Source organism: Cnephaeus nilssonii, assembly GCF_951640355.1.
Source record: "Cnephaeus nilssonii genome assembly, chromosome: 13".
Lineage (NCBI taxonomy): Eukaryota > Metazoa > Chordata > Mammalia > Chiroptera > Vespertilionidae > Cnephaeus > Cnephaeus nilssonii.
This window is the reverse complement of record NC_137084.1, coordinates 17,686,432-17,711,039: the sequence shown is the minus strand read 5'-3', so window position 1 is coordinate 17,711,039 and position 24,608 is coordinate 17,686,432. Positions and strand designations below refer to the sequence as shown.

At 40.4% G+C, this 24,608-nt stretch overlaps 1 protein-coding gene and 1 pseudogene across 2 annotated transcripts in view; one reads left to right on the top strand and one right to left on the bottom strand.

The window, feature by feature from the left end:
* MTCH2 (mitochondrial carrier 2) overlaps positions 1–23,822 on the top strand; it is a 28,348-nt gene extending 4,526 nt beyond the window's left edge. The window contains exons 4-13 of the mRNA XM_079787073.1: positions 2,110–2,136; positions 2,323–2,385; positions 4,103–4,160; positions 4,416–4,467; positions 4,890–4,949; positions 5,811–5,904; positions 7,107–7,154; positions 8,340–8,407; positions 10,771–10,846; positions 13,004–23,822. Of these exons, the coding sequence (XP_079643199.1) occupies positions 2,110–2,136; positions 2,323–2,385; positions 4,103–4,160; positions 4,416–4,467; positions 4,890–4,949; positions 5,811–5,904; positions 7,107–7,154; positions 8,340–8,407; positions 10,771–10,846; positions 13,004–13,090 (633 nt within the window). The 3' untranslated portion in view covers positions 13,091–23,822. The remainder of the gene's footprint in view (positions 1–2,109; positions 2,137–2,322; positions 2,386–4,102; positions 4,161–4,415; positions 4,468–4,889; positions 4,950–5,810; positions 5,905–7,106; positions 7,155–8,339; positions 8,408–10,770; positions 10,847–13,003) is intronic.
* On the bottom strand, positions 8,414–10,764 carry LOC307108848 (small ribosomal subunit protein eS24-like; annotated as a pseudogene). The gene has a single exon. The product of its transcript is annotated as a small ribosomal subunit protein eS24-like (transcript).
* Positions 23,823–24,608: the final 786 nt, after the last annotated feature.

Genomic DNA, 24,608 nt, shown 5'->3' with positions numbered 1-24,608 from the left:
TTATGAGTACAAATTTTGTATCATTTAAAAAAGTCCATGGGAAGGTTATTCAGCATTAGTATGATTGAGAATGCAAAATTAATGTTTTTTTTCCTAGAGAATTATTCTGTCTTCTACTGGCACCAAGAGTGTGTTATACTCTGTGTTATAACTCAAAAAATAATAGTAGTGTATGCTAACCAAATCTGTATAATACTTTCAACCTATAATGTATCAGATGTGCTAAATTCCAAATATTTACTAACAGCTTATTTAAATAGTACTCAGTATAATCCTCCTTGTAATTTTTTAGGCTTTAACATTGCCCCAGTTCTAATGTTTTATCATCTGATCAGCAAATCATGATTTTGTTAAATAGTTGCATGATCTAATTGGCTTAGATTTTAAGTGCTTTTCAGCCTGATTTGAATTGGACAGGTTTTTCAGTCAGTTTCTCACATGGAAACTATTTCACCCTCCAGTTATTTTAGTATTCTTTGTTATTCTTTTTCTTTAAAATATATATATATATATATATATAATTTATTTATTTCAGAGATGAAGAGAGAGAGAGAGGGAGGGAGGGAGGGAGAAACATCAATGATGAGAGAGAATCATTGATTGGCTGCCTCCTGCATGCCCCCTACTGGGGATTGAGCCAGCAACCTGGGCATGTACCCTGCCTGGGAATTGAACTGTGACCTCCTCATAGGTTTATGCTCAACTACTGAGCCATGCCAGCCGGACTCTTTATGTTATTCCTGTTGTCATGCCTGTGGACTGAATTTAGAAGCCCAGTTCCGGGTAGTCTGTGGGTCAGAATGATGGAGTATTAATGTTTTTTTGGTGGATTGATTACTGTTTCTTTTCTAGTCACATCCTACTCTGGGCTCAGTGAAAGTGTTGCTGTTACCTAAATGAGATTCACATACACAAAGGCAATTGTCATGTAGTCAAAGAGGTTTAGGTATAGACTGAGAGCAAAGTGAAATTACTGCTTGAAACCAAGTTCCTTTATGTAAAAGGAAAGTAGGACAAACTTGAGGTATCCAAATATCCATTGGAATATGTGTTTCATGTGTAGTCAAATGAAAATAAAGGGTTTGGTACTACATTTAGTATCAAAACAGCTTGTATGCAGTCAAGAAGACACACCAATTCAGGGTTGATGCAACTGTTAAACTTTATAAGAAAGAGTTCTATATATCTGAACAAGAGTTAAACTGAAATCTGTTTGGAATAATGTAGACGTGACAGGCAGAAAATTTTATTAATGGAATAAAAAGCAAAGTCTAGAAATGAGTGAGAATTTTTAAACATGCCCGGAACTATTACAATTAATTCTAGTAAAAGACCTCTAATTTGACCAAAAACACTATTTTGTTTCATCTTGATCTTTATTCTCTTGCCTCTGATCTTTAAAAACATAATTCTTTTTACAGGATAAAGTGTTGTCTGTTTTTTTAATCTGGTGTGACTAAGAGCTTAATTGTCCGAGTCTTTCATTTCACCTAGCCCATCTTTTATTTCTGAAATATCCCACAAATACTATTTCCTCTTTCAATATTGTCTGAGCTCCATCAGTATTCATGTTCTCTTCCCCGGTAGAAAAAAAAAGTCTTTCTTGCTTGTTTTGGAAAGAGATACAAAAGACAATGTAAGGCGATTTCAGCTATTCAGACTTAGCACCAGTTCTCTGTTCTTTTGTACAGTGAAGAAAAGAGTCTTGCCCTAATTTGGTATTGGACCTGCTTTTCTCTGTGAAAGACAGGAGGTTTTTTCCATTGCCTTAGTCCTAGGCTATGTTTTTAACCAATTTGTTTTTTGTTAAATGTATGTTTAGTAAATGATGTTCTTAGATTTTTGTTTTGTTTTTCTTTTTCTCCTTTTAGATGAGAGTTTTCTTGAGCATTTGCTTGTCCCTTCAGCTGACCAATATGTTAAACTTAGCAACAAAATTGTCTTAGAGCTACTTACTTATAATTGACTAGTTAAAATTAGAAGTTAATGGGAAATTTGCAGCCAAAAAAAAAAAAGTTATATTTTCTACCAATAGATTTTTCATTTTATGTCCTCTCTCAGTGACACTGTGACAGCCCTTATCATCCTTTCTTTTCTCTTCCTTTGCAGCATTACCAGGAGAATGACAAGGTTGAGGTATGTTGGAGCTGATTTGTATGCATGGGCCCATTTCCCTTGCAAGTTATTCTTCTTTGGTCCTCTAGGAGAAGGGGCAAGCAGACAGTCTCCCTTTCATCTCAGTGAATGTTGGCATACAGGGTGACCTCCTGTTTAACAGTTCTATTTAAAACCATCAAGATATGTCTTTTATTTGATTTCCAGGAGTTAGGACCAGGAAATGTACCGAAAGAAGTCCCATCTTCCTTCGACCAAGTTATCAAGGAGGTAAGAGATGAGTTATGTCCTATGCTGTTTCCCTAAATCAGAGGATGTACAGTGTGGCAGTTGTAGGATCAGGATCATCAGGCCTGTCTGTGCAGTGTCTGTTCCAAATGGAATTAAACCTTCAATGTAATTTGGTCTTTAACCTTTTGCACTCGGATGTCGAGTGTGACTCGACACGGTTAGCATTAGAATAAAGGAATTGAGAAAAAAGCAAGCGAGTGCAAAGGGTTAATATATATATATATAACATTTTAAAAAGAGAGAAGAAAAGCATTGCATGCTGTTTAGAATATGTACATTTCAAGGAAACTTAATTTTGCCACTCATTTCATCTTAAAATTGAAGAGGTTTCTATTAAGAGTAGAGTTAAAATTCTCTGGTACAGAGTTGTTAAAATAGTGGCCAGGCCCTTTGTGTGTTGGATATTATATATCCAGAAATGCTTTTGCAACATTATTCTGACTTTGGAAGATTCCTCATCACCCATTTCCCACTCTTAATCTCTGCCATTGGAGTCTGTTTCATTCCTGACTTAATATTTATGGTTTTCGTAACTACTCTTATTTCTTAGTCTTTACATTGTCTAATTGTCTTTAGTAAGGTCACAATTTTCTAGTAAATGTTGCCGTCTAAAATATATATTCCAAAACAAACGTTACTGTGGGTCTAGACGTCAGATGAATCAACTTGGTTTTCTTTGGAGTGAATTTCCTTAAAAGTAGAGATAGGTATTTTGTCTTTTCTTAACTTTAGTTACCCATCCTGTCTCATAGGATCTTTTCAGTATTACTGCTGGAATAGAAGTGAGGAATGTCTTAACTTAGTAACTGAAGATAATGTTTACATGCAAAAATGAATAACTGACCTGCTCTGTTTATAAATGCCTCCAAGTATTGTAATTTAGCTTTCTTTACTACCTTTATATGGAGTCCTGTAAAAAGAAAGATAAACTAGGATAAATATAGCAGCTCTAAGATACTGCAGGGTTATGGGATTGTGGTAAAAAAAAATTAAAAAATTAAAGTTTTGTTCTCCCAGAGATGTTGGTACAGATATTATTGAGCCTCACATTTGTCTAGCATAGTTATCAGTATCTAAAATAACTCACAATGAGGGAGCCACTTAATAATCTGAATACAGGCCTCATAGTTTTTATTCCAGCTCAGTGACTGCTGGTGACTCTCCCTGTTTCTTTAATTTTTATTTATTTATTTATTTATTTTTATTTTATTGATTTCAGAGAGGAAGGAAGTGGGAGAGAGAGATAGAAACATCAACGATGAGAGAGACTCATCGATCAGCTGCCTCCTGCACATCCCACACTGGGGATTGAGCCCACAACCCGGACATGTGCCCTGACCACTAATCAAACCGTGACCTCCTGGTTCATAGGTCGACGATCCACCACTGAGCCACACTGGCCAGGCCCTCCCTGTTTCTTTACTTTTGCTTTTCTTATCTGAAAAATTGAGAAGATAATAAATCTCTGTCGAGAAAATTTAAGCAGTAACTATAACATTGAAATCCAGGAATGAAAGGTATGATACAGTGATGGTGTGTTATATTGTAATTATTTAAATTACTTATTCTTCCTGACTTCAGGGCAGGGGTGCTGGTCACTCACTTTCTTATTCTACAATATCCACCCACATTACTTCTCACAGGAATTTGAGTGTCATTTATTTAGATTTCAGAAGTGTGTGTTGATTGTTTCTAGACAACACGAGAGATGATGGCTCGTTCTGCTGCTACCCTCATCACACATCCCTTCCATGGTATGTTTGCAATTGATAACTGAAATCTGACTTCTTCTCTTCTATAACATGATCTCTCCTGACTGCTTAGATGGTTGGCATGGGATTTCAGTAAAGTGCCTTGCCTGCATGTTTTTGTTTGCTTCATATTTTGGCTTTTATCCAATTTATCCAGAAAGTAAAGTGGATTTAGGTGGGAAAACCTTTTTTTTTTTCTAGGGCTATCAAAATTTATCTCGGTATAGTTTAAAAAAATTTTTTTTCTGTGTTCTGTAGTGATCACTCTGAGATCCATGGTACAATTCATTGGCAGAGAATCCAAGTACTGGTAAGTGTTTTTGTTTTCAAGTATTCGAGGAGATCTGTTGAAACCAATGTATTAGAATAATAGCGCTTTACATTGTTATGTTGCCTTAGTGTTTATAGAACAGTTCATATACCTTATATCATTTGATCTGCATAAAAACCAGAAAGTAGTAGAAAATGGCCCAGGCAGGTTTAGGAGCCTGTCTGGGACCTCATAAGTTACAGAGCCACTGAAGCCAAAATTCACACTGTGACAATATCCTTAGGTAGTAGTAATATCTTCAGTTCTGTGCCCAAATTCAACCGCCTTTGCAGAGTGAGAGTGATAGAAAGGGGGGTGGGGGATGGAGGGAATTTGACTTGATCAGAAATGATAATTGGATATTTAAAAAATAGCTTTAAAAGAATCTTAATGTATTTTATCTTTATTTCCTCTGTACCTAGTGGACTTTGTGACTCCATAGTAACCATCTATCGGGAAGAGGGCATGATAGGATTTTTTGCGTGAGTAAATCGCTGATTTGTGTGTGTGATTTTTGTAAGTGGAAATAAGGAAAATTAATTTTTGAAAAAAAGGGAAATCATCTAACATGTATCCTGAGAGAATATGTTTTTGCAAGGGTGTATCAGTTCCCTTGAATTTACTTTGAAAGAATTTAAGGTTGCTACTCTCTTTTTTTAATTAATAGTAAAAACTGCATTATTAAGTAAATGGTCCTTTTTAATTTTCAGAGTGTTTCTACATAATTGATTTTATTCATGTGTCATAAATACTCTGGGAAATGGGCAGAACAGCCATATTATTCTCATTTTAGGTATTTTTTTTAAATGGATGCTCTGGGAAGTTCATTTGATGCTGGTTGTATAGCTGATGTGATAGATGTGACATTTGAATCTGGTCTTCAGTCTGTAGACTAATGTTTGTCCCACTATTCCACGCTCCCCCACAAAGATCACTGAGACTCTCAAAACATGGGTTTTTTATGTCTCTTACCTATACCTGTGTTTGGATCATTCTCATTTTATAATTTTTTTCATCTTTTGCCCTGCCAACTTTGAGTATGAAATATAGTTTAGCAAAAACAGTATTTAAGTCTCTTCTCCAAAGTAGTTGTTAATAGTAAGGTGAGCCATTGGCCATAGCTTAGAGGAGTATGGCTGACCTGCATTTTAAAAATAGGAATGAAAGTCATTAGAGGTTTGCTTCAAGTACAATTGTATCAACTAGAATGAAGGCTAGGTTCTGGTATTCGATGTCTTTTCCATTCTCTAGAATGTTTTGAAATCTCTAATTCTTTGGGAAGTGTTTGGATTATCTTCTTGTTCACACTTCTTGATTCTTATTTTTATTGTTTCTCCATGTAGGGGTCTTATTCCTCGCCTCCTAGGTGACATCATTTCTTTGTGGCTCTGTAACTCACTGGCCTACCTCGTCAATACCTATGCACTGGACAGTGGGGTAGGTTGTGACCTTGATGAGATGTGCTAGTGTTGACTTTATTGTATTTGCTCGGCAGCTAGGTTAGCTTTAAAAAGTAAGATGGCAGTTTGTTATGTGCCAGACTCATCATTATGTAGCTAAACATTAGTCAAGTTTTCAAAGGCTCACGGGATGACCCATACTACACTGAGTGGCCAGATTATTATGATCTCTGAATGCATAATAATCTGGCCACTCTGAGGCCCAGTGCATGAATTCGTGCGTGGGTGGGGTCCGGCCAGCCTGGCCGGGGCCGGGGGGGGGGGGGGGAGTGGACATGGGCAGTTGGCCGGCCTGCCTTCTGGTCGAACTTCTGGTCGAGGGGACAATTTACATATTAGCCTTTTATTATATAGGATATATACTGAGTGGCCAGATTATTATGCGTTCAGAGATCATAATAATCTGACCACTCAGTGTATTTACCATAGAGAAATGTACCTAAAAAGTCCTAGGTGTAGCAGAGTAAGCCCAAGAGATTTATCTCTGTCTCTGCTGCAAGGATCACCTCTTTATTGATAGCTAATTGTAGAGGCCACCATGAAGCAGGACTGTTTTATAGTTATTCAGTGTGTTTTGTCTAATCTGAAATGTTAAGGTAACTCCTGTATTGGGCTTTCTAGAAACCTCAGTCTGGAAGGTTTGGGGAGTCAGCCTTTCCTAGAAGTAATGTTTCCTCCACTTCAGCAGTTGTGGGCCTCATTGTACACAAGCAGCCCCTTAACGTGGTGGAAAATAGAACAGACCCAGGGATAGGACTAAATCCATGTTGTAGGCTTCTTGAGTACAGAGACTGGTCTCCAAAGCATCTGGGACACAGCTGGGTGCACATAGAGGTATACCGTAAAAGGAATTTCTGGAGACTATTTCTAGGACATGGGGAAAGGTTACCAATCTCATTTTCTTTTGAAATCCTCAGGCCGTTACATTTGTTCCTAAGCCATCTTATAAATTCATCTACTGTGAATTTATCTGTTAATTTTGAATCAGATTCATCATTTTGACCACTGTCTTTTTATGTTCATAATCAGTATTTTATGTTTTCATGCTCAAAATTAATTTTCAAGCTGTAAAACTGATAATTTAGAGATAGAATATATGGATATGGTTGGGGACAACTGGCTGTTAATATCAACTTCATCTTATTATTCATTCTAATAAAGGCTTCCTTCCTGTTTTAGGTTTCTACCATGAATGAAATGAAGAGTTATTCCCAAGCTGTCACAGGAGTGAGTTGCTGTTTTTTTAAATCCTTTTAACCTTCTAGGAATTGTGTGTGTGTGTGTGTGTGTGTGTGTGTGTGTGTGTGTTTTAATTTGGCCTGTATTATCACTGCTTTAAAGCAACCAGATGTTTCCCAGGAAAGTCAGATTTGTTAATGTTTGTCAGAGCTAAGAAGAGCCTAGAGTTCCTACATAACAGTACTAGTGATAACAAGCCCACATGGTTTGGTGTTCAGCTTTCAGCAGAGGGATGTGGGCATTCTCATCACAGCTTTCCCTGATTCTCAGGGCTGCTTCTCCCTACAGCCCGTTGATCTTACCGTGGAGAAGGCACCCACTTTAATCATATGGAGCCTTCCAGTAGTTGACTTCTGAAGTCATTTTCTTTTCCTTTCTCTTTTTAAATATATTTTATTGATTTTTTACAGAGAGGAAGGGAGAGGGATAGGGAGCTAGAAATATCAATGAGAGAGAAACACCGATCAGCTGCCTCTTGCATAACTCCTACTGGGGATGTGCCCACAACCAAGGTACATGCCCTTGACTGGAATTGAACCTGTGACCTTTCAGCCCACTGAGCCAAACTAGTTAGGGCTGAAGTCATTTTCATTGTTTTTGGAAGGCTACTCATGTTTCTTTCCTTTTTAAAAAAATATATCTTTATTGATTTCAGAGAGGAAGGAAGAGGGCCAGGTAGAAACATGAATGATGAGAGAGAGTCATTTATTGGTTGCCTCCTGCATGCCCCACAATGGGGATTGAGCCCACAACTTGGGCATGTGCCCTGACCAGGAATCAAATGCTACCTCCTGGTTCATATGTCAATGCTCAACCCCTGAGCACACTGGCTGAGCGTGTTTTCCTATTTTCTTCAGGGGTGTTTTGAAATTGTATTTATATATTTGCTTTTTCTCTTATTAAATACTAGTTCAGTTTTGAATGAGGACTCAATCACAAAATAAGAGAATTTTTCTGGCCTTTAGTTAAAATGTTAGCTATAATGGCATATTAAGGGAAGGAAGCATCTCAGGCTGAAAATTTTGTCATTTAGTCTTTCCTGGAATACTGAAAAAGCAAAACCAGTATTGGAGTATTTGACCACAGAGGTGCTAGGACTTTAAGGGAGAAGAAAGAAGAGATGAAAGAAGACTGATGACCTAATAACTTAGCTGTTGTTTTACTGTTTTACAGTTTTTTGCCAGTATGTTGACCTATCCCTTTGTGCTTGTCTCTAATCTCATGGCTGTCAACAACTGCGGGTAAGTGCTTTGCATTTCTTCTCCTGGTAGTTGACTGCTGTGTGCTTGACAAGCAGAGCGGTCAGGGAGAAAAGTACAGTTGATGCTATTACTAGATTTCCAAATTTTTTTCTCTATATGTCCCATGTATCAGCAGTGGCATTAATCTATAATAATAAAAGGGTAATATGCTAATTAGACTGGATATCATTCTGGACGACCTTCCTGATGAAGCCAGGGCTGGAGGGAAGCCAGGCTTACATGTCAGCCTGGGCCCTGGGTGCCTGCAGGAGGGAAGCCAGTGCCGGCAGTCAGGGGAAGGAAGGCCTACTATTGCATGAATTTTGTGCATCGGGCCTCTAGTTTATATAATAAGTGGCCACCTCATATCCTTTTTTTTTGGAATAAGGGAAAGCATAGATAATATTTCTCAAGTACCTATGTACTATAATATGCACTTGCCAGTATAGGTCCTATTCCAAAAAGGACCAAATAATTACCAAATTATTCTATTTTTACATCTTTCCATTATTTTAAATCTTTACCCTCTTTTTCTTGAAAGTTACAACAGGTATATCAGGGATTGAATGACAACCTATACCTGTTTTTTCCTAGGAGAAAATGAGTTTTAAAGAAAGAAAAATGGGGAATTTGGTTCATGGGAAGTTTCTTAACCTTTCAGTGTATTTGGTCAGGAAGGATGGGTATGGTGTGGTTCTGGATACCATTGAATTCAAGCTTCTAGTTGCCAGGTGACTATACTGAGTTGGACCAGGTTTTCCCTCTTGATTTGATTCAGGAGAATTCTGCTCTAATATAGTACCTGATACAATATACCATTAGACATGCATGTCATTGTTTTCTAACAAGATAGCAACTGGAAAGCTGTATGGAGTTTTGAGCACAGTTGTCATCTATAATATAAAAGCATAGTATGCATCGACCGAACGGCCAAACAGCAGAACGACTGCCTGGACAACCACACTATGACATGCACTGGCGCCAGGACAGCCAAGGCGGGTGCAATGCAATTGGTCGGGGGGGGGGGGGGGGGGGGGCGGGCGGGGGGCGCCATTGCTCCACGATCGCCCTGCAGAGGGAGGCCCAGGCCACCGGCCAGCGGGTGATCAATTGACAGGGAACTCCATGATCACCCCAAAGAGGGAGGCCCACACTACCCGGAGGGCTGTGCTGAGGTGAGTGGGCGGGGCATCCCCCTGCAGGGCGATCAATCAGGGAGGGAAGCCCAGGTCCCAGGTGCCAGCAGCCTGAGGGAAGCCGGTGCTAGCAGCCGGGGGAAGGAAGGCCTACCCTTGCACGAATTTCAGGCATCGGGCCTCTAGTATTTCATATCATGTTACATTCTGTTTGCTTTGTGATTTGTAGAGTAGCTGCCATATTTTAGCTCAGAGTATACTTGAAGGATGAGTTAAGTATGTTTATTCCTTATAATTCTTAGAGAGGAAGTGATTATACCTGAGTAAGAGCATGTAGTCACCACTGTTATATCCATTGTCATATTTAGGTGCCCTTTTTTTCCTCACATGTAAGTTTAGTTTATTAATCCTTTCATGAAAAATCTGCACAATCACCACAGATAAAGTCCTGAAGAATCTTTACTCCTTCTTTTTGCCAGCACCAACATTGGCTTTTGCAGTCCCCTTGACTTTCTTCATTCTGTTCTTGCATTCCTTTCTCTGTTTTCTTGAGGTCATCTTCTTCTCATATAGGCCATGTCTTGCAAGTCTATGTTGGGTTCATTTTTCTTTGCATAATCCAAGGAATCATAAATCATGCCAAAGCCAGTGATCTTACCACCACCAAAGTGGGTTCTGATCCAAACACAAAGATGACATCAGGTGTGGTCTTATACATTTTGGCTAGTTTTTCCCAAATTTCTGTCTTGGTTACTGTTGCCTGCCCAGGGTGAAGGACATCAATGACCATTTGCTTCCGCTGAAGTAGTCTGTTGGTCATGAACTTCCTGGTCCATATAGTTGCTGTGTCATTCATGATGAAGGTTGATCTTCAGGCCGCCAGGGAGGAAACGAGAGGCACTGTTTCCTCTTTAGGTGCTTTTAAACACCACTTAGTTTTTAAGTCCCATTTTCCTACTCTTTAATTACATAATTTTGAGTGGAAAGCACTGTGTTCTAGAATTTCATATCTCCACAAATTAAAAACCTAGATGTTTTAGAAAATACATAACTGAAGTGTTTATTCGTTGATTCAAAACATAAATATAAGGGAAGTTTATTAGAACTAAAATTGCCTCTCAGAAGAAATTTCTAGGCAGGAGAATATTTTGACAAAGATTTACTGGACTCTTGAGAGAATGTTTTGTGAATTTTAACTTGAATAGCTCATCTTTATTTCTATTTCAGGCTTGCTGGTGGGTGCCCTCCTTACTCCCCAATATATACTTCTTGGATAGATTGCTGGAGCATGCTACAAAAAGAGGTACTTCTCTCATTCTCTCTTCCTCTCTTGGCCCTATCCTTCCCCCTTTCACCTCCCCCCGCCCCCCCCCCCCCCCATATATTTTACTTTATTTTGTTTTTGTTTGTTTTCTTAAATAATGTTTCTGGGATCCCAGGTTAATTCTTGTAGCTTACCTTTTAGCTACCAATTACTGTGCTCTTGACAGTGCTCCATATGTCATCTGGCAGAGTAGTAAAATGTGCTGCTTAGAAATCAGCAGGGGTGATGAAGAAGCAGGATGTGATCCAGATGCCTTTTGAGTGATCACATTCAAATTACAAATGGGCTCTGGGTAAATGCTTGTCCTGGTTGTGAAAATGATAGCCTTGATTTCAGATTTTTTTCCCAACTTCACTTTTTGTAACTTCTCAGAATCTCCTTATGTATTCAAGTGTTTTATTACAGTGTGGTAGGGGTAAACGGAGGAATGAGAAGTTGTTCATGTCATTATTTGTTCACAATGATGTTGATAGACCTAGTCTCTTGCTGCTAGAGTCTTAGTCCTGGTTTTGTCCTAGTCATTTAGTTATGTCTCCTAAACATGTTAGTGGATCATTTTGTTCTGATTCCAATTTATTTTTTGTTATTGCTGTGAGATATATCATCTGCAACCAAAAATTCCTGATCAGTCTAGGCAAAGTTTTATTAGGAACCAAAGTAATGGATGGCTGTGTGCTCAATTTAACACAGGACCACTTAAAATTGCCATCAGTTTAAAGCTTGTTTTTACGTGGAAAGCACTTTTTTTTCAATCCTTACCCAAAAATATGGGTTATTTTTACTAAGTTAAGAGAGGGGAGGGGAGAGAGAGAAACATTGATGTGTAAGAGAAACATTGATTGGTTGCCTCACATAGGTGCCCCCACTGGGAATCGAACCTGAAGCCTTTCAGTGCACAGGATAATGGTCCAACCCACTTAGCCATACCAGCCAGGGCGAGTGGGTAGCACTTTTTATAAGATTGTAGAAGAAAATATATGAAGAAATTCTTTGTTTCATTATATTATAGCACTAGTGATACATATGAGAAAGGCCTTTGTTCATAGAGCTCAGTACTACTGTAGTTGTTTATGCTCAGTGTGCATACACAACAAGCCCCTCCTTGAATCCAGGCTAGAATTCTTTTTTTTTCTTTATATTTTTATTATATAATTTTATTTTTAAATATATTTTTATTAATTTCAGAGAGAGGTGGGGGGGAGAGAGAAACATCAATGATGAGAGTATCAGATCTGCCTCCTGCATGCCCTCTACTGGGGATAGAGCCCATAATGCAGGCATATGCCATGACCTGTGACCTTTTGGTGCATAGGGTGATGCTCAACCAAGTGAGCCACACTGGCTGGGCAAAATAACCATTTTCTATCATCCTACTTTACATATGGAAAAACTGGGATTTTGAACAGTTAAATAACACCAATTATGTGACTCAAGGTTACATGGCCTATATTTGGGAGAGCGGGATCTTTGTGTAGGCTATCTAACTTCACAGTCTACTCAGTTAAACTCACATTACTACTTTAATTATAAGATTGTATAACCACTTCCTAGAGACCTGACCATTCCATTAAAAAATAAATAAAAGCACCTGGCCAGTGTGGTTCAGTGGTTGAGTGTTGACCTCTGAACCAGGAAGTAACAGTTGCATTCCCTGATAGGGCACATGCCCAGTTTACAGGCTAGAATCCGTGCAAAGGCAGCCTATCAATGATTCTCTCTCATCATTGATGTTTTTATCTCTCTCTCCCGTCCTCTCTATCTAAAAATCAATAAAGACATGTATTTTAAAAAATAAGTAAAAGCTAGCACTTACTGAGTGTTAGGACTGTTCTCGCACTCTATATATAGTGATTCATTTCATAGCCCAGCCAGCAAGTGTCAGAGCCAGAGTCCAAACTTGGAATTTTGTCTAAATTAGTAAGAAAGTTTGCCTTATCCATGTGGCAAAATTGGAGTTACTTCTACAAAAGCTCAGCATGAGTCAGAAAGTACAAATTGCTACTCTTAGTGATCATTGGTTTTGTCCTAGCCGCTTAGTTACGTCTCCCAGAAACTTGTCTAGAAGGATCTCTGCTGATTTGGACTGGCTGATCTCATCTTCACACTAGATTTTATTTGTATTTATTTGTTTTCCAGGGAAATATGAGCCGAGGAAATAGCTTGTTTTTCCGGAAGGTCCCCTTTGGGAAGACTTATTGTTGTGACCTGAGAATGTTAATTTGAAGATGTGGGACAGGGACAGTGACATTTCTATAGTCCCAGATGCACAGAATTATGGGAGAGAATGTTGATTTCTATACAGTGTGGCACGCTTTTTTAATAATCATTAACTCTTGGGAAAATGGAGGTATTTGGTGTCTGCCTTTTTTTGTTCTTTTTCCCAGCACAGCATAATTTACCACTAATATTCCCCTTTAGTTATTCTGAAATTGTACATTTTTGCTCCAGACTCTTTATTTTACTTAAACAGGAAAAACAGTTGCATTTTCCTAACTATTGTCATGTGATTTGGTCTTAATTCAAGGCTTTGTAAAATGAAGAGTACAATCCCAAGAAGAAAGATAAATAATTCTGTAAAACTTAAGAATAGTAAGGCAAACTGTATGGGAGGTCATGAATGACCTTTCTTTAGTACACCCTAAAAACTCAGCAGTATCCACCAGAATTTGCCTCCCATCCTATGCTTCTAAGCGTTTTTTATTAATCCTGTCTCTCATACTTTATAAAAAGGACAATCCATTGCTAAATCACCCTACAAAATCTCTACATGAAGCATCCACACCTTCAGTCTGTTATTGCAAAGTAATAAATTGTTGTCAACAGAAAAAAAAAAAAAAAGAAAAGACAATTATAGAGAATAAGCAAGATTTGGAAAAGAAGCCTACTGGCTTTTTTCCCCCCCAAAGAAATTCTTGTTATCATTTAAAATATGAAAAGCAAATGCCGCAGCAGTAGCCCCTTCTCTAAAAGCTAAGTGTTTTCCAGTCCCTAAATAACATCATTACATAGTTCTAATTGTATATACTCCTGTTCTTCAGTTTTTGTTTTGTTTCCTTTTTGTTGCAGAAGGTGAGTAGTTTGTTTTTCATTCCTTATGACACCCTTGGAAAGTGTACTTGTAACTTCATATCAGGAGATGCAGTCCACAGGGTTCTTAGGATATTGACCACCTCGCATGTCATACCCTCAGTTAGGCATGTTAACAGCATTTATAGAAGGGAAAAAATCATTTTAGGAGGCAATGAATTTCAACTCAAGCATAAAGCTTCTATTTACTCAGGACTTTTAAAAGCAGGTTAAAATGCTCCAAGATGAGAAAGCATGTTGTTTTACTTATTTAAGTAACCCACTAGGATGTTGCCAAATGAGTAAGCACTTAATTTGCTGCTTCTCAGATTTCTCTTTCAAAGCAGCAGCCCCCATGATATCCGACTGAGCATGCAGGTCTCTCCTTCCCCAGGGTCTAGGAATCAGCCTGAAGCTCATGAGTAGCTTACCTTGAAATGTCTTTGATGTCTCTTACTTTGTCTTAAAAAGTAATGTAAATTTTATATTCTATTCAATATTATATGCATTTGTTTTAATATAAAAATGTTTTTGCATTACCCATCTTTTTTCCCAAAAAAAAAAAAAATCTTCAAGTAAAGATGATCTAGGAAAATGTGCCATGTTTATTATCCTGTGGCTTCTGTGCTCATACACTCCTGCCTATTCCTAGTTGAGTCTGACTGTAAGGACAAGTCTACCACCAGAGGGCGCCAAGACTCTGGTTTGGCCTGTGCAAGTTGGGCTGCTAAAAAATTTCACCAAGGCCTGGAATTGTTCAAAGTACTAATCTGGTCAGTCTGACTACATCCACGCAATAGGTCCGATAAGGGTGCTATTCCTATGTTCCTCATTAAGTTTAAAGGCTATTCATAGAATAAAAAGTCTGAACTTTATTCAGGGGCTAGTAAACTCAAAGGTACTCTTTAAGATACATATGTAAAAATAATGAACCAACTCATTATATGTATAATATAGACTTAGATGAGGATTATCTAGTAAACTGCACCCATGAAACTGGGCCTTTGCTTTGGCAGTGCTGAGCAAAAGGAACAGGAAATATCCCCCTCTAGGAAGTGTGATGGTCATTGAAGCCTTGATTGAAGAAAAGAATGAGGGGTTTCCTGGAACTTTGGGGGTGGTTATAAAAAGCAACCTTACAATGAAATAAACTTTAAACATAACCCTACATTCCCGCTTCTTACTGTTACCTGAACATACGTTGGCTTTGTTGTGATCTCCTACTTTAGAAGTCGGAGTTGTGATCTCCTTTCCCTCTCCCATTGACATTTGTCCTCTATAGTAAGAATCAGTTCTTGTGGGATCTCCTTGTGAAGTCTCTCACTCATAATCCTCCCAACAGGAGGAGGTCTTTGCCTTCAAACTCCCCTCTCCCAAGTCCCGTAATTGCAGTATAAACTGAACTGACAAAATGGAAACTACATCCAAAACCAAGTGTAAGGCTTACCCAGCAGGGCATTACTTCTCTCTGATTTGAAATTCTGTGAAAATAATTACATTTAGCCCTTTAAAAACAGGCCCCCTAAAACACTGGGCTTTATAGAAAAACTAGCTGATCAAGGAGCAGTACATGCAGTTGACACAGTCTAAGGTGAGAGAACTTTGGGAAGTAGTAACTGCCAAGCCTGTTGAATAAGTTTTAATTCTCATAATCCTTGGTGGAAATAAAGAAAATGAGATTCAGATTAAATTACTCATTCAAACTGCGGAGCAGGTTTCAAAGCTGCATTCAAACCTGAGTTTCAAATTGTAAGGTATATTTACTGCTTCATGGAGGCTGAGGGGGAAAAATCAACCAGTGAACCAAATGGTAAGTAAGGCATCCATCTGAAGAAAAAGGCCCAGCCTCTTAGTGAAAGCAGTGAACTGAAGAACAGGCCTCCCCTAGCACAGAGAGCAGAATGGTCTTAAATCAGGAAATACATAGTTCTTGCCTCTGCAGAATGATAAATAAGTGAAGTAACTGAAAATAGATATGATTGTCATGACTTACCTAGACTGTTATGATGGTTTATGCATCTGGAAAGAAAAGTTCTTGTATAATTAGGATTTACTCTTTAGGAGTACTATCAGTCCATTTTATTTGGATTTCTACCACTTTGGGAGGATAACATTTCTTCAAAGTGATCTATGTGTCAGCTCCTCTGATGGATTTTTCTAGAATATCCTTGTATGTTGGGGGGCTTTATTCAGGCTGCCTTCCTAAGTGCCATAGTAATTTATATCTTGGGGTTTTTTTGTCTTTTAAATATAGACAAAGATGAGTGTTTTATCTCCTTTGCAGAGATTTTTAGGGTACCTAAGAATGTCACATGTGACATCTCATTCCCCCTACCCCCACTGGCCCCGCATCCTATTTTCTCTTCAGACTTGAGAGAATCTTGCACTCTTACACTCTGATTTTTGTCTTAAGGGGAAAGTTGCAAATGAAAGATTCTTTTGCCACCAACCAGTGCCTTCTTTTCAGAATATTTTTAAGGTAACTGATTAATTTTCTAAAGCAACTGCGTGTTTTCCTTCCAACAAACTTTGTCCCTAAGAATCAGCTTCCTCATCTGTCTGCTGCCTAAAGAGATGTCTTGGGGAGGCCCGCACACACTGTGCTGGTCTGCTGTGATTCATGGCCACGAGCTGAAATCTTGGAAAGCCCATTATGCCTTGCTCTCATAGTGCGTTCCTCTGCAATCCAGGCCCAAATCTCCAGTGTGGGACCAATTAGGCAGATTTTGTATTAAAACCACAATTGTTGATCCAACTTACTACAGCCCTGAAAAAGAGTATTTTCAAATAGATTCAGGTCGGTATCACCCTCCAAAATATGGTTGGAGAACAGGGCTTTAGAGAGCGTCAAGGAGAAGAGTTTGAGAAAAAGAAACGTGACCTGGAGGTGCTATTCAAGACTCACCAGCTTCCTGAGAGGAAGGGCAAATACTGAAACAAGCCCCACCCCTCCCAAAATCTCCACAATGACAGTGGGTGAGAGGAGGTTTTCTACACCAATTTCTGCTCACTAAGGCAGCCAGAAGAATGTTCTCTGGTCATGCCACATTTCCACGGAAAATCTACTTGGTATTGCAGCTTGTTTCCAGACAGACTAGCATGAGGAGCTAAAGGTCAGTTAAGGACAAGAAACAGAATTGTACCTACTCACTTTCTATCCAGTCTGGGGCCCTACCCTCCTGGCCTCAAAAAGACTGGGGAGAATGTCCTTTGGCTAGAAATGAAAAGAGAAGGTGAAAATGGAAACAGCAGCCACACCTTCACTGCAGACGGCTCACCTCCCACTGGAATTTGGTATTTCATGCCTTACCTCCCCTAAGGGACCTAACGTTTAGAGTTTATAAGCGCAGCCCTCAGTTATTCAATGTGCAGCCTAGGCAAAGTCCTGTGGTAGGGTCAGGGGAGAGTGTACAGCGTGCAGTGAATCTCTCCCTGTCCTCCCTGGCACTTACTGTGCACTGAGGGAGGGATGCAGTGTGACAAGAACAGAAAGAGGAATGGTGGGAGGATTAAACGGAACCATGTGTAGAACAAAGCCCAGTACAATGAAAAAGGACAGACACCAAGTTCCGGAAACACACTGTGATGACTATGGTACAAGGCAGTATGTGCCCGGAAATGCTGAAACCAAGCACCATGAGATCCACAAGAGGGGAAGCTCACATCCCCTTGGGAGAACATGGGGAAGACTTCATGAAGGACAGGATACTAGGAAGCAGGATGGTGAGAAGGGATCCATTTCCAGCTCTCACTTAGTAGCTGTGATACCTCAGGCAAGCTCCTCATCTCTAAATGAGAGCAATTATCTTATTGGAGTATTTTTTAAAATATATTTTTATTGATTTCTGAGAGGGAGAGAGAGAAACATCGATGAGAGTTTCTTAGCCACCATGGTTTCCATGTTTTTCATGGCCGTAACCACACCCCCTACTGGGGATCAAGCCCACAACCCAGGCATGTTCCCTGACTGAGAATCGAGCTGTGACCTCCTGGTTCATAGGTTGATGCTCACTTATTGAGCCACACCAGCCAGGCTTATTGGATTATTGAACTTAATACAGTATCTGAGAAAAAAATTGGTATGTGACAGCTATTATTATCTAAGAAGAGGAGAGGATACTTGTCAAGTACAGATGATGTGGGCAAAGTCATGGAGGTGATGGAGGCTGAAGAGTGGAATTGCATCTCTTCAAAGCTGTATTTGAAGCTCATTTGAATAATTCACACCCAAAACAGTAACTGTCACATAGGACTCAGTAAATGTGAATAAATGGATGTCCTTCAGGACCCTGAAGTTGAATTATATCTCAACCCTCTCCCTAAGTCTGCAGTGGTAATTGCATTCACAAACTTTATTAAACACTTCATTATCACCCTGTTTTCCAAGCTAAAAACCCTGGAGATGACTGAGTCCTCCACCCTTCCCTCTACTTCTGAGAAGTCGCTGCTAGGTTCTCAGAAATGCCTCTTGGATTTGTCATCTTCCCTCCATCCCCACTGTCTTGGTGGATCATCTCTGCTCAGCTGTTGCAGCAGCCTGTTATCTTGTCTTCCTGCCATCAGCGTGGCACAGTAGGCAGTAGATAAGCTGGAGCTCTGCCGGATGACAAGGTCTGGAGAACAGCTACAACTGCCTGCCTACGCATGCTTCCGACCAGGGGTAAAATATTTCTGACCCGCGTTTCTTAAGACTTCTTGCCCTAGCGTCTCAAATCCTTACACCCTGAGCCCAAGCCATACAGTCCCAAATCTACAACCTCCGCTGCTCTGCGCCTCTGTACCTCACCAGTAGTTGCTCTCTGTGTTTATCTTCCACTGAAGCCTTGCAAGATATTTATAAATAGAAAGTGGGTGTAAAGTTCTGCAAATGTGTCAAACAAGGCTAATTCCATCTCCATTTGAGCTTTGAAATGCCTGTCCACCTCTTCATCTTCCATCTGCTCTCAAAGTCTTTGATTCCTGCTCTCTCCTTGGTTACGGCCATGATAAACCTGGAAACCATGGTGGCTAAGAGGTGTGACCAGGAAAGAGTGTGGGAAAACTAAATGGATTCGTCATGTATAGACAACTGTGCAGAGTAAAAGCTATTGAAATAACAAATCTACTTAACACCTAATAATAGGATATTTGTTGGTGGCCTACTACATGTCCTGCCCATATATTCATTAGCTCCGACCCATAAAACAGCCATATACTGGTAAGCAGTATCACCCTTACTTTACTGATAGAGTTGCCCAAGGCTGGTGAATGACAAAGCCAGGATTCAGACCCGGGCCTGCAAGCCTGGGGAATTTCTGATATGTTGTGCACATGCATTGAGTCCTACTTTTTTTTCTGCATTAAAATAGGGGAACAGATGGAAGGAGTTGAAACTTGATGAACAGGAACTCGTGATTTTATAACAATAAAAGGGTCAACATTGTATATTATGGTTGCATAGTCAGAAACCCAACAAACTGGCCTAAAAAAAAGAATTTATTGGCTCAAGTAGCAGAAATGGCCAGTGGTTAATCCACTGATTCGAGCAAAGGCATCAGACTCCCATCTTCATCCCATGGGTCTGCCCACCTCTGCCTGGTTTCCCTCTCAGGCAGGCTTATTCCATGTGGCAGCAACATGCCAATGGCATGTTGGGTTCTTAGAGCTTGTAATTCCAGAGAACGAGCCAATATCTCTTAGGAAAGCTCCTGGAGGACTCTGGCCTCAAACACAGGTCCATCTGTAAGCCATTCAGTGAGTCTGGAGAACTCTACTGGCCAGACCTGAGTCTCAGGCCCAGCCTAAAGGGGTCAGGATCCAGGGTCAGCCCCACTAGAACCGTATACTTTGAGCTGGAGGGGCATGGCTCATCAAACAACTTGTTAGTAAGGGGCAGAGCAAGAATTCAGACACACCTGGATGTGTTTGACAGCAAATCCTGCATGCTTTGCACTGCAGCACATTGCTTGTCTGGAAGGACCAGACATGGAGCCTTTGGTGAGACTGAAAGATGAGCTCGTGGAAGCTGCATCCCTGTGGGAGCTCACCTTCAACTGCCCGGCCACGCTCTGAGGGCAGGATGGCACTGGGCTGGCAGGCGGCCTCTGCCCTGGCAACCAGAGTCCCCACAGCTACCTGCTGAGTGACAAATCCTTCACATGCATCAGGGACAGGGTTCTCTCTCAGTGGGGGAAAAAACACTACCATGGAGCTGCTGCCACAACCTTCCTCTGACCATGGGAAAGAATTGCCTCCTGGTGCTATGGGTGTAACAGGAATCAGGAGAAAGTCAAATCAAGAAAGAGGGCATGTTAGGCATGGAATGGATGGGTGAATAAAACGTCCTAGGAAATAATTTGAAAAACAAAAATTTTAATACATTTTTGTTGATTTCAGAGACAGGAAGGGAGAGGGAGAGAGAGAAACATCAATGAGAGAGAATCATCAATCAGCTGCCTCCTACTGGGGATCGAGCCCACAACCCGGTCCAGGAATCGATCCATGACCTGGTTCATAGGTCGATGCTCAACCACTGAGCCACACCGGCTGGGTTAATTTAAAAAATTTAGAGAAAAATTAGGATCCCACACTTAGAGACCTGAAGTGGGAATGTGGCACAAGAGAGACAGGAAGCTCTAAAATAGGCAGTGGGGACAGCCCACGAGCAGAAAGACCTGGGACAGAGGGAGCGCTAAAGAAACCAATGTGGCTCTGCAGAGAGCACCTGACAGGCTCGAACATTAAAAGGCAGGGATGGAGGTGAACCAGTGAAGCCCTTGATAAATTGAGACTTGGAAAGGATGTAGAAAGGGAAAATGTCCGTTATATTCAGACTAAGGAATAAACAGAGGAAAGGATCCCTCGGATGAGGTGTCAGGCTGGCCTTTGTTGGAAACAGATTTTCTTCATTGTCCCCTGAGGAAAAGCATTTCTGAACTGGAATGAGTAAAGCAATACAAGGTTTAGAGGAAATTGAAACCCCAAATAAAAGAGAAGGGAAGAAAAAAAACCTAAGCACCTAGCCATTTAAAATGAGATGCAAATCCCAAGATGCCGAAATACCTTTGCAGGTAACATCCGGGAACCCTTGCCAGTGTAGCTGGTAAAAGGAAAGGCAGCACAGTGCAGGATGGCTGCAGATGTCCTGATATTCAGAAGACAGGGGAAAGTAGATTCTGGAAACTCTTAAGTGGGCACATTTGAGGTAAAGCCCCCCAAAATTTATTCTAGAATACAATATTAAACAGAGTTTGAGAACACCTAGAAAAATAGTTGGTACCTTCACTAAGAACAAATACAGTAAATAATACCAACCATAACTAATTATTTATTTGGAAGGCCACTAGGAAAATTCCTTGAACATAGTGTACCTTGTTTCCAGTTAGACATTGAATGCCTCCTGATTGAGGAGACAATTGGGAAAACTGATCTCAGAGCGTCCAGTCAGGTGGATTCGTACCTCTCCCCCAGTTGGTTATCCAGGTGATGCAAATCTGGAGAGAAGTCTTAAGTTCCATGCTTCGGGACTCTGCAGGCTCTGCACTTGGTCAGCTCAGTTATCAGTGCCTGCCACACTCACCCTGTTTGCAGATGGCACCACTTACTGAGAGCAAAAGCTAATATTTGTCTGAATCAAGATTCTAAAGCATCTTGAAACAGTGGCTAAAACCAACGGTAAATTTAAAAGAAGTGAAAAGCAGGTGCCACTGTGTTACAATTGCCTACAGTATTCAGTACAGTAACATGCTGTACAGGTTTGTAGCCTAGAGCAATAGGCTATACATACCATCTAGGTTTATGTAACATTCTATGCTGTTTGTACAATGACAAAATCTCCTAAGGACACATTTCTCAGAATGTATCCCTGTTGTTAAATGACCAATGACAATATAGAGAAACCTTGTTACTTCTTTACTAGTTTACTACCCTAAGCTCAAATTCTGCTTAGATTCTTCACTAATTAAGTACCCAAATCTAGTTTCTTTTGTCAATTTCTCACAAATTTATTGTTTCTTTGAAAAGAATAAAAATGGCCTGCTTTGGTCATTTCTTGAGCTTCCCGTGGTCCCCCCAAAAAAGTGCAAAGACCTGCATTTAGGTTTTTCTTTTTAACCAGCTGCGTAAACATAGGAGGAAGGAAGTTTGGCTTGACAGTGGTGAATACGGGAAAAGGCTGAGGGCTTTCAGCCGGCCTCAGGTTGAATAGAAGCCAATAGGAATGGAGCAGCTGCTTCAAAAGATAGTGGTTCTCCCCACCCATTTTTATTTTAGGTACAAAAGGGTGAAACAGTGAAAAGTATGTCTCTCCCCTATAACCATTCCTCTTCCCAGGAGGCACCTGCTGTTCACAGTTTCTAGTAGATGCTCTGAAATGTATTCTATGCACATAAAAGCAAATGCAGGCTTTCTTTTTCTATTTTTACGTAAAGGGTAGCATGCTGTACATCTTGTTTTTCACTGATCAGTAAATCTTAGAGATTATTTAATATCATTATTCAAAATAATTCCTCATTCTTTTGTAAAGGATGCACAGTATTCTACTGTATATATATGTGCCAGAATTTATTTAATGGGCCCTCAGTTGCTGGACCTATAGATCATTTCCAGTGTTCTGCTATTATAAACAATGCTTCAATGAATGAATAACTTATTTCAAATGTGTTGACATGTATCTGAAGAAGAGCTGTCTGAGAAGTAGAATCACTGAGTGAAAGGGTATACACATTTTAAATTTGGTAGATATTGTCCGGTTGTGACCACTAACAATGTATGAGTGTCAGTTTTTCCACCTCCTTACCAACAGATTGTGTTACACATTTTATTGCTCTTTGACAACCTGAGGGGTAAAAAAATAATGGCATCTTACTATAACTTCCTTATTCTAATACTTTTTTATTGTTTATATCCTTTACCCATTTTTCTACAGAATTGTCTTTTTCTTAGAGCTCTTTGTATATTAAAGAAATTTTGTGATATGAGTTACAAATAAGTTTTCCAGTTTGTAGTTTGTCTTTTTATTTTGCTTCTGCCATGTTTTCCTTTTTTAAAAGATTTTTAGAGAGAGAGAAACATCAATGTGAGAGCGAAACATCAATTGGCTGCCTCCTGCACACTCCCTGCAGAGATCCAGCCCACAACTTGGGTATGTGCCCTGACCAGGAATTGAACCAGAAAATTTCCATTGCATGGGCTGACTCCCAACCAACTGAACCACACTGTCAGGGGGCTGTTTTCCTTTTAAGCTGTATAATAAAATATATGTCCATCATTGTTTTGACTTTTGGAATATATGCTATAGTTCAAAGTTCTTCCTCACTCAGAAATTTTTTACAAATCATCAGTTGATTTTTCTCAGTACCGAGTCTGGAGGCCACTGGGTTCAGCTATGTTATTCCTCTTCATGGTCCCTTGTACAGTTGCAGTCAGACAGTGGCTGTGCCCCGAGCCATCCTGAAGGCTTCCTCACCTGTATTGTGAGCAATTGATGCTGGAACCACAGCTGGGGTCAAGGACAGTTCTTGGGGTGTAACTTGTGCAGCTGCACCAGGCCCCACACTTAGGTTTAATGCCCTGTTGTCACCGCTTAAATTCTTAAGTTTTGAATAAGAGGCCTGCCTTTTCGTTCGGCACTGGATCTTGCCAGTTAAATAGCTGGTCCTGACTGGGGCTGTTGGCCACAACACCTACACTTTCCAAGTGGCCTGGGCTTTCTCAAGCCATGGTGGCTGGGTTACAAGTGGGAGTTTCCAGAAAGAGATGCAGTATCACCTTTTATGACTGAACCTAAGTTCTCCTAGAAGGGAGTAGCAAGGTCACAGTGTACGAAGTGGGGAGAGAGATTGTCACAGCTGTCCTTGGAAAATGCAATTTGCCACATCTGGTCATGAGCAGGTCACTTCCCATCCCTGGCCTCAACCTCCCCATCTGCAGAAGGGCGGGGGTGGGGGTGGGGGAGAATGTTCTGTTCCCTTCTGGGAAAAGGCCAAGGGCGAGTTGGGACCTTGATCCTGGAAGCCACTCCCAGCTTTCCCCTCCCAGTACTCAGGGGAATTGGAACCCAGCCCATCAGGCCAGGAGCTGACCTGGGAGCTCTGACCATTTTCTCCCCTGGAGGTCTGAAATCTCCAAGGAAGGCAGAGACGCAGCGCCCTGACATCTGTTTCTCCTGCCGGCATCTTTGCTTGGCTAACTACTCCTCTGCTTTCATTTCTCCCTTGGGGCATGTTGTCGTCTCTCTCATTAACTTCCCTTCACCTCCCTGCACGGTCCCTGGCCACTGAGGTCTGTTAATTCCCCTGTAATCCCCTGGCAAACCAGGGAGCTAATTAAATTGTGAGTTTGTGCCCTAACCGGTTTGGTGCAGTGGATAGAGCATCACCCTGCAGACTGAAGAATCCCAGGTTTGATTCCAACCAAGGGCACATGCCACATGCCTGCGGTGTGGGCTCAATCGCCAGTAGGGGACATGCAGGAGGCAACCAATCAATAATTCTCTCTCATCATTGATGTTTCTATCTCTATCCTCCCTTCCTCTCTGAAATCAATAAAAATATGTTTTTTAAAATGTGTGAGTTTGTGCGGCACCCTGTCAATCTCTGCATCTCTCTTCTCAGTCTCTCTCCCATCTGTCTCTTCCCTTTGCCTATCTTACTAGCCCTGCGCAGTTCAGATCCATCTGAACAGTGAGTATTTTCTC